Source organism: Centruroides sculpturatus, unplaced genomic scaffold (genome assembly GCF_000671375.1).
Source record: "Centruroides sculpturatus isolate CEXI.00-Female unplaced genomic scaffold, Cexi_2.0 scaffold781, whole genome shotgun sequence".
Taxonomy (NCBI): domain Eukaryota; kingdom Metazoa; phylum Arthropoda; class Arachnida; order Scorpiones; family Buthidae; genus Centruroides; species Centruroides sculpturatus.
Genome location: NW_019385085.1, coordinates 157,960 through 168,833, shown reverse-complemented (window position 1 = coordinate 168,833; position 10,874 = coordinate 157,960). Strand labels below are relative to the sequence as shown.

Below are 10,874 nucleotides of genomic sequence, written 5' to 3'. Positions count from 1 at the left end.
AGTAAGTTCGGTTTTTGGATAGAAAATCGCAGTGGCCATTCTTACTTCGCTATTGTTATTCGGTTAAATTGTGTTTGCTTACTTTGTTTATTGTGGCAAAAAAAGAAATGTCCACAAAGTGCCAAAGCCTAAGGAAGAAGAAGTGATTTATTATAATATTTACGTTTGACAAATTATGTAATTCGGATAATTAAAATGCCCCGAGTTCCATCGCTTTGATGAATAATTGCTCATAAATTGCTATTATTTCTCATTTGCTTCTATTGAAATTAAGTTTGTGTACTTTTTTGTCATTATTATCACAAATTATATGAAATGTATAATTATTGCACAATAAAGCAGTAAATTAAGCATAAATAAATATTGGAGTTTAATAATTAAACGATATTTTCTGTACAGAAAGTTTTTAAACGAAAATAACATTTGATGACGCCAACCGTTATAAAATGTTATTTTAAAAATTTTTATATTTTGAACTATAATAAAATTGCAAAAAGCATAATTTTNGCTGGATAATACATCTCTCGTAGTCATAAGAAATTATTGTCCGATGAATTGCGAATGTTTTACCGAAGAAAATCACGTGATGGTCAATTGTTCCGGAAAGGGAATCGAAAGAATCCCCAACGTTCTCGTCCCGAATGCGGAGATTGTCGATTTGAGTGATAATTACATAAAAGAGTTGTCGGATGTCGATCGTGTGACGTGGAGAAACGTCATCCATCTGCGTCTGAGTAATAATTTAATAAGTATTATTTGGGATTGCGTTCTTTTGCCAAACCTCAAATCTCTGTGGTTGGACGGAAACCGGTTAACCGAATTGTCTTACGGATTAATGAACTTGATCGACGTTTCTACAGAATTCCAGATTTACTTGTCCAGAAATAATTGGAATTGCCATTGCCATTCGCTTTTTACTAAGGACTGGTTGCTTAGAAACAGACAGAAAATTGCAGATTTCTCCAATATTTACTGCAGAAGAAATTCGTCTTCTGTGTCTTTCACCGATATAATTCAAATGAAGAATGCAGAGAAATTGCAGAAATAAATTTGACATCTTCAGTAAATGATTCTTCTCCGAACGAATATTAATTGGATCAAGTAAGTTCGGTTTTTGGATAGAAAATCGCAGTGGCCATTCTTACTTCGCTATTGTTATTCGGTTGGATTGTGTTTGCTTACTCTGTTTATTGTGGCAAAAAAGGAAACGTCCACAAAGTGCCAAAGCCTAAGGAAGAAGAAGTGATTTATTATAATATTTACGTTTGACAAATTATGTAATTCGGATAATTAAAATGTTCCGTGTTCGATCGCTTGAATGAATAATTGCTCATAAATTGCTATTATTTCTCATTTGCTTCTATTGAAATTAAGTTTGTGTACTTTTTTGTCATTATTATCACAAATTATATGAAATGTATAATTATTGCACAATAAAGCAGTAAATTAAGCATAAATAAATATTGGAGTTTAATAATTAAACGATATTTTCTGTACAGAAAGTTTTTAAACGAAAATAACATTTGATGACGCCAACCGTTATAAAATGTTATTTTAAAAATTTTTATATTTTGAACTATAATAAAATTGCAAAAAGCATAATTTTGAGGGTAGAGACGAGTTTTATAAAAAATTGTAAATGCTAATAAAGAGTAAAAACTGGACATACTGGAGCTATCCGTACTGGAGTTACATATCGCCCCTTTATCTTTCCACCCTTCGACTTTTAGTTATAGCATCAGGGGAGCATCTGTCACTGATGTATTTTCGTTATTAGTTTATTTTTTTTTTATAGGTAAGCAATTTGTTATTTTTGGTTGTTTTTTTTATTTTTATTAACAGAGATGCTCCCAAACTTTAAACTTTAAATAATTATTAGATTTGATTTTTTAATCTTTAATTTATATCTAAATTGTTATTTATTTAATTTATTATTGTATGCTCTGTTTGTGATCTTATGATCATTGTATTTGTGTTTTTGTTCTTTGGGAGATAGTTTTGTTCCCCGCATCAAGGAGTGTATCCAGTACGCGTAATAAATAAATAAAAATAAATAAAAGGATAACAAACCTCATCTCGTCCGAAGACACTTCTAACTCAGTCGACGAAAGATACGCAATGGCGAAACCGCGTAATTAAGAATTTGATACTGTTGCTACTTTCTCGCGACTGATTGAAAACACGATAAATTACGATCTTAGTGACGTCGAAAGATTCATTTCAGACAGAAATCCTACGTGTTCAGTTTTTAATTTCCTCGTTTATTTCCGTTGTTCCTTGTTTCGCGCTTTTATTTCACGNATTACATTAACATGCGATTAGTGATAGTTTCTTTGCTTACTAGATATCTTATAGCAAAATAGAACTGACAATGAGTTATCTTGAACTACACTTAAGTAAATTTCCAAGAAAATGCCTAAAGGCTCTAAACTTTGCAACACCCCAATCGTGGCGCCGTGGCACCCCAGTTGAAAAACACTGTCTTAAGCAAATACACTTACTAGTGCCATAATAACTGTTGATGGTTATTTCTTAACTTATATATGCTGGAAGAGACAGACAGACAGACAGACATTATTCTTTATTAGTACACAAAGTACAGACCCGGTACCGCATTAGCACAACCGGGTGCACAGTTACAACAGGGTAAATTTACAGAGTATTATAAGATAAACATATATATGAACATTAGGATAAGAAAAAATAAAATAATAAAAATAAAATAAAAATGAAATAAATAAATAAATAAAATAAAATGAAGAAAATATAAAAGCATATAAAAGAGGATACATTACAGATAGTGCTTTACATAATACATACAAAGAAAGTAACATACAAGATGCACAATATACACAGATAAAGTACGTAGTAGGGAATATGGAATCCACTACTCAGTTGACAGGAGTTCGCCAGAAGTAGTTCTTTATCAGCTTCAGAAAGGCCATGAACAGCTCGTTATTCATCAACAAGTCGCTATGTTGACAAGGCCAGGATTTATCAGTAGGAAGAAGCATGCGAATGGGTACACGTGCATCCTCCAGCATGGGACAGTGGAAGACGTAGTGTTCCACCCCGTCCGGCACACCACATAGTTGGCAATGGTCACAGTTTGATTTATTGAATCTCACCAGGTAGCTATTAAACTTTCCATGGCCAGTTAGGAACTGGGTGACAAGGCTAGTATCACGGTGGAGAATGGTCCGGTTATTGTGAGAAACACTTGGGATGAAACTTTTGGTTATCCTTCCCGTTTCAGTGTTGTTCCATCTTGTTTGCCAGGTGTTCATAGCTTCATTTTTGAGGAGATACTTGATGTAGGTGACAGGAATGTAGGAATAGAGACTGCTGCCACTGTTTAGGCTGGCAGCCTCCCTTGCCAGATAGTCTGCTCTTTCATTACCTTGCAGTCCAGTGTGACCTCTAATCCAAGCGATGGCAAAGACATTGGTGGAGAGTGCAATACTAGTTTGTATCTTGACCACGATCGGGTTCCGTGGTAGATGATTGTTGATGGCCTCTATCGTAGATTGACAATCTGTAAATATGTTTATCCGGTTATCACTGTAGTTTTCATTGCACCAGTCGATGGCTAATAGGATGGCTGTAAGTTCTGCCTGGTAAACAGAGCAGTTTGCAGCAAGGTGACCGGATGCATTGTAGAATTCAACTCCTTTGCGATAGGCCACAAAGGCACTACCGACTTTGTCTGCAGTTTTAGACCCATCAGTGAATATTGAAAAGTGGTCGTTGTCCAGTGGGTGCGTATGTATGTGGGGTCTCATAAAAGGAGGAAGTAGATCCTTCGGGTGGCAAAAGGTCTCGTATACCGAGAAAGACTGGCTGGATAGTGAAATGCTATGACCTTTACGGAGGTGCCAACGTTTGGATGCCAGTAGAATGGCAAGGTCTATAGGAAGTTTGCCAGAGATGATCTGTAAGGCAGCCGTGGAAGAGGTGGAATAGGCACGGCAGATGCGCAGGAGGGCTTTGCGCTGTGCACCACGGAGTTTTCGATCGATGTGCACACGGCTTAAACAGCCTGCCCAAACAGGGGCAGCATAACAGATCATAGGCAGAAAGACACTATCATAAATGATAGAGAGAATAGTTGGGGATAAACCCCATTTGGACTTTGCCACCTTAGAGACATAATTAAACAGATGGTTAGTCTTGTCCGTTACATGCTTGATGTGGTCGGCCCAGCTGAGTTTATGGTCGATAATGACCCCGAGGTATTTAATAGTAGTAGAGATCTTGATGGAGACCCCTCCATTTTTATAGTGGGTGGCCTACGGTACAGATGGGGTTTTCTAGGATTGGTGAAAACGATACCTTTGGTTTTGTTGGCATTGAACTTCAGTTTATGAGTGCAGCCCCATTCCAAGACGTTGTCAATAAGAAGTTTGGCCTTGCACTCCAAATCAGAGCGAGAGTAGGCCGCCACTAGGATCATTGCATCGTCAGCATATGCAAAGATCCTGTCGCAACCTGAAATATCAGTGGGAAAGTCATTAAAAAGAAGGTTCCATAGAACTGGACCTGAGACAGAACCTTGAGGGCAACCTCTGTAAGTCCTTCTCCTAAAATCGAGGTTGCCAGAAGAGAAGGTGACATACCTGTTATTGAGGTAGTCACTATAAGCATTATAGATGTTGGCAGGACATCGAGCCTGCCGCAGCTGTTGAAGAATGAGCGGCCACCAAGCAGCATTGAAGGCATTACTGATGTCCAGGCTAAGCCCCAAGACATACGGATAGGACTGAAGAAGATGTTTGACTTTATTAGTCATAGCAAGAATGGCATCCGTTGTACCCCGGCCTTGTCTAAAGCCAAATTGTTGGGGACTGAGGAAGTTAGTAGTCTCGAGGTGCCAGCTTAGCCTGTTACATAGAAGACGGTCATAGACTTTGGATAGAGTAGGTAAAAGGGAAATACAGCGATAGTTGTTGGGAGTGCAGATGGGTTGATTTGCAACCTTTGGAATGGGGACAATCCTAGCTTCCTTCCACTTGTCTGGGAAGACACCATAACGGAAACAAGTGTTTATCAAATGGATGATGACAGTTGGGCGGTTGGTCCATATATTCTTCACAATCTCAGTTGTGATGCCATCCAAACCAGGTGCTTTATGTGGGGGGAGTTTGCCGATAGCCCAGTTAACCTCAGCATGGGTGAAAAGTGGGGCATCCTCCGTGTCCAGAGGTTTGCCAGTGCAGTCCCTGATGGTATTATGGAGCCCAGTGTCCTCTGTACAATCATCTTCCAGGCAGACAGTGTCCAGAATGGCGTTGATGGTGGTATTCAAGTCAGTGGTATGACCATAATCCGTGTTAAGGGTTGACAGGCAAGAAGGGTGTTTAAGTTTATTCGCGCAGAGGCGGTATACAAAGCCCCATGGGTTGATGTGGGCTGCAGAGCAGAAGTTTCTCCAGGATGTTGTCTTTGCCTCCTTTATTGCCTTTTTGTAATTTACTTGATATGTCAGGTATTGTTGCTTAAGGGTGTCTCTTTCTGAACCCCTGCTCCTTTGGAACTGCTTACGCAGCCTGTTGTTAATCGCTCTCATGTTGGCTAGGTCATTATTCCACCATGGTACATCCATAGTGCTGTGTTTACGAAGTGGAATGGCTTTCTTGCAGGCTTTGTCGATTGCCTGAATAGTGCTGTTGGCAGCATTAATGGCTGAGTCCCTTGATGTTACCATGCCTGTAGTTGTTGTAAGTGTATCAAGTGTCTTGTAAAAATCCTCCCAGTTGGCTCTTCTTACATTGTAGCGTTTAATACTGTTTACAATAGGTTTGCCTGAGCCAGCGCAGATGGAAAACTCAATCCCACTATGGTCAGAGAGACTATCGCTCTCGCAAACATGCCAGTCGTGGATCCAAGTGTGGCTTCTAGTTGTGGCCAGAGTGATGTCAATCCAAGAGAACCGATTGGGTCCCTGATAGGTGGGGGGAGTTGGGGTCATTGAGACAAAGCAAGCCGTTGGAGGCCAGAAGATCTTCAAAGGCCTTTCCTTCCCCGTCTAGTTGATCCCCACCCCAGGTTGGAGAGTGTGCATTAGAGTCACCTCCTATGACTAACTGTGCATGGGAGAAATTCTTGATGGCTGCATCGAGGTTTTTCATGATGGAGTGGTAGTTATCCCCTTTTTGACAGTAGAAGCTACCGATAATGATGGTGTTATCCCCCAGCTTGGTCTCAACCCAGACCATTTTGTCGTTGCTGGAGTGCTGGTGAAACAGAACATGCAGTCTGTTTCTGGGGATGATGATGGTAGCCCATGGATAAGAATTGCGGGACTGGATGACTAAGTGGGAATGTGAAAGGTTGGCGACTCTATTCTTAACACAGTAGGGTTCCTGGGCAAGGATAAGGTCAAAGTTGTTAATAATGGTACAGAGGTGTGAAGTGGCATTAATTGAGCGTTGTAAGTTAATCTGCAGAATTCTAATCCTATCCGGTTCACTCCCCATAGTCGGTTCTTTGTATTAGTTGTGACTTCATCCTTTTGTAGGTGGGACATTCTTTATCAAATGCATTGTGTGCACACTCTGTATTTTTGTTTTTCTTGCAGTTAGTACATTCAGCAGTAGTGTTCTTGTTTGGACAGTCTTTGAAACGGTGTTGTCCCCCACATTGACTACATGTTGCCCTCTCTTGGGTACACAGGGTACTGATGTGGCCATACCCACAGCATTTAAAGCATTGCGTTATGGAGAAATGGTCATTTACTGGGCAACGCACCCATTCTATATTGACCCGTTTGGAATCCAGTAAGAGTTTCCTAATCCTGGGTGAGACATCCACAAGCCACGCAACTATGCCTGGGTCACGATTCTTAATAGTTACATGTGCAGAAAACTCCTTGTTAAATTCTTCTACACTCATGTTAGAGTGAATTATCTCATTCTGGCTGTATACGGCATCTGTAAAATCTTGTTTTGTCAAATGTGTAGGAACAAATCCAATTCTGATTCTTGGTTTCTGCTTTGGGGGAACCTGTGTTTTAAGGTCAGGTGCCAATTCCTGTATCACACCTTTCAGAGTCACAATGTCCTGCTTTGCAGAGACATCTATGGCCACACCTCCCCTACCGATTCTCCTAATTCCCTTTACGCCAACTTTTAATTTTGCTGGGTTAATTTTTTCTTTTAAAATCTTTTTAGTCTCCTCAGAGCCCTTGGACTCGTCCTGACAGTAGAAAAGAAGGGTATTGCTGGCAGCTTTAGCCACTCCTGGGTTTCAGAAGTGTGTCTCTGTATGAAGGGGTTGAGAAGTGGCCAGATGTAGGTAATGAGGTGGGAGCCTTCTTGTACATACTATGCATGTCTGACTTCAAACGTGTGTGTATGCCATTGCTCATTTCTCTACAGTCTTTTTTAGTGGCTAACTCAGAGACTTTTTGGTTAAGTTTCATCAAATCGTGGTTGACCCATGCACTGTCGAAAAGGTCAATGATTTTTTGGGCCTGCCCGATGATAAAACCTGAGTTCTTGTTGGTACCCATGTGGCCATTTTTGTTGGACTGGAGGAAGTCTTTTAGGTCTTCTAATATATCATATGCTTTGAGTCGGAAAGTGGAATATTCAACAATTTCTTCATCTTTGTTGAGGGAGTCATCATATAAAGAGTCATTCTTGTCACCCATGATAGAACCCATAGGGCTAACATGGGGTTGAGCCATTGTTAGACAAACAAAACAAAAGAGTAAACAGAATCGGCTAAGCCGCGCCGAGTGGCTGTCCAAGCACGTGGCCAGGGAGCTTTGCTTTGTCTAACAATATAAATAAAGTCACGAATAACTCAGCGAATAATACCCGTACAAAAACAAAATTTGGGGGACCGATAGACGGGCCAGCGGGCTATTGAAAACCGTCGAGATAGCGAACCGATTGCTAATGGGTGGCCCGATGCGGGCCGACAAAAACCCAAAAACTCGGACGGTAATAACACGATAGTGAATTATCCGATCCAAACAAACATTGTACTCACGGTTAGCCGACGATAAGACGATTCCGTTGATGTATAATAATCCAAAGTGCGACAAAAAAAACACGGAAAAAACGCGATCGGAAACGGAGCCGAATGACACTCACTTCCCCGCTCTATGCAAGGGAGAAAAGATTAGAAATTTGGTTGCATTCGATCATCTATTCTTGTGAAAAATGTTGCTAGTCCAAGATCACCTATAATGTAAAAAAATGGAACAAGCGCTAATATTATGGTTAGAAGATATGAACAAGAAACGGTTGCTTTTAAATAAAGCAACCGTTTCTTGTTCATATCTTCTAACCATTAAACCACTTAAACACAAAGCGTTAAAAATATTTGATTATTTAAAAACAAATGGGACAGTCATCAGTTACAGTGGCGTAGCGTGGGTGTCAGCCGCCCGGAACAGAGGAAAATTTTGCTGCCCACCTATTTAGGTATCTCAGTTTAAAAGACTAAAATTCAGTTTTGTCACAGAATAAGTAATGAACAATTCCGTGCTCATTTCAATCGGTCCGAATCATAGGTGCGACAAAAATATGAAATGAAATGGTTCAAATTTTTACAAGATATTATTATTNTTTTTATCGTCTGTGAAGAAAAGGAAATATCCTTCTCAGAACATTAAAACTATCACATTTACCAATGCATTTTCATTTTCAAGGTTTCATTCAAACTAGGACACATTTTTCCTATAAGTGAGAATAATATAATATAGATTACAGGATATCTATATCTATACAATCACCACCAAAATCACCAAAAAGATTTAGAAGTGACATTCCCTATCCCAGCCCTGTCCAACCACAGCCACAGGATGCATGCAGCCCAAATGGAGTTTTCCTACAGCCCTTCTGAAGCATCTATCTATATATTTTACATTTTGTTATTCATAACATTAAAAAAATCTTATATTGTGTAAATTTAACAAGTAAAAAGCCATTAGCAAGCAGATCATGTGTGTGCCCAATATCAGCCGATAACAAACAACTGAAGGTAAGTCTTATGTCTGCCAAAGTGAACTGCTTCAACTCTGCTCCAGTCAGACTTTTCCACTTGAATCAGCGCATCCAGTTTTTTGAATTAACAAAACTGTGCCAAAAATCCAATCAGTCTTACACATTTCTATACAGCAGGGCACAGATTAAATTGAATAGCAGTTTTGTTATATTTAAACATTCAAAGTGCATTGAGCATCCACATTTCAAGCAAGTATAAACTAGATTTCAAATTCCACGAAGACACCAAAACTGTATCGGTCAATTCTGTGCACACCAACTCTACTTACTCATGTCAAGTGTTTCTGTGGTGCATAAACAGTTCAAATATGCAAAAGAATGAGGAAATTTCCAAACTGTTTCTGTGGTACAGAAACAATTGACTCCAATCTGAGTCAGTATGAGTGCTGCTTTCTTAACTGAAGCAGTTTAGTTCAGTTGCATCTATAAGATGCATGTGTTTTTAACAACAACATATAGATATTATTTATGAGTGAAACCAGCAAAAACACATTATAAATTAATGAGTTGATATGTGAAAATGATGGACCATAAATATATACTAGTAAAAAAAAAGGTAAAAGAATAAATCTTTTATTTTATTTGATCATATTCAGTCTTCAATAGTTAGAAAATAGTCTACAAAGATTTTGGAACTTGAGAGGAAATTTGGATTTTCATGAATAAAGATGGCCAATGATATTTCTGAGTTCTACAATGAACAGTGGCTTCTAGATTTATGTTCTCTAACAAATATAACAATGAAGTTAAATGAACTAAATCAGAAGCTTCAAGGTGAAAATAAATTGATTACAGACTGTTATCAAGATATATAAAATCATTCGCAACAAAATTCAAGCTGTATTATAGTCAATTCAGGACAAATAATGCCATTTATCTCCACTATTAAATGATTTTAATAACAACCACAAAAATTTTTCAAAATATGCAAATGAAGTCAGAAAACTTTTAAAGCATTCCATGACAGATTCTCAACTATGCAAAAGAATGAGGAAATTTCCAAAATATTCTCGAGTTTGCTTAATGATGATGTATTGTACAATCAGCATCTTCAAATTTACAAATGGAATTAATCCAATCAAATACAGAATTCAAATACATTTTTGAAGCCAATGATTATTTTTGATAAAATTCAAATTTTATTCAAGATTATAAATTTCCCAACCTGAAACAACTGGCAACATGCATCCCAACTGCAACTCAAACTATCTATCTCTGCAAATCATTCTTTTTGAAATTGAAAATTGTCAAATCAAAGAATCGAAACAGGCAGACGGACAAAGATATAACAAATCGAGCATATTGCATGGCATCTAAAATGCCAATTGATATTAAAAAATTAGAAAATAATATAAAAAACAAATTGCAAAAAATTTTGTTTTAATGCAAATATAATATACATTTAGAAGAAAGTTCCTAACATAACATTAATGTGGTGCTGACAAAATGAAAAATTGACTTATTCAGAAAGCTAAAATTCATTAACCATAATCTACATTGTTTGAATTAAATTTTGTAGATTACTTCTGGAGTTACTTGCATGAGTTTTTTGCTTGTTATTTTTGATGTGTTTAAGTGTAGATATTGTTGATATTCAGCAATAATATCAACAGTGTTTGTGTTTCAACACGTTGGAGATGATAAGAAAAGGCTCATATTGGTTGCATTCAATAGGCGCTTGATGATTTTTGTGAGTTAACCAAAAAATAAAGTTATCCGAATTACTGTACACTCACATTGTCAAATTTGACACTTTGTACAGTACGTTTAGTGTTGGGTACCGCATAGGCATAAGCGGATTAGTGAATCCGGTTATGCCTATGCGGTACCGGAAATGTACGTCTTATATGTACCTAAATA

The 10,874-nt window shown here is 38.1% G+C and overlaps 1 protein-coding gene across 1 annotated transcript; it reads right to left on the bottom strand.

Moving 5' to 3' along the window:
* Window positions 1-2,891: 2,891 nt before the first annotated feature.
* Window positions 2,892-4,070, bottom strand: LOC111634436. The gene has a single exon (XM_023379204.1). The coding sequence runs from the start codon at window positions 4,068-4,070 to the stop codon at window positions 2,892-2,894; it is 1,179 nt and encodes a 392-aa protein (XP_023234972.1).
* Window positions 4,071-10,874: the final 6,804 nt, after the last annotated feature.

Coding starts and splice junctions, on each gene's coding strand:
- LOC111634436 (XM_023379204.1), bottom strand. CDS start 4,070: ATGATCTGTTATGCTGCCCCTGTTTGGGCAGGCTGTTTAAGCCGTGTG.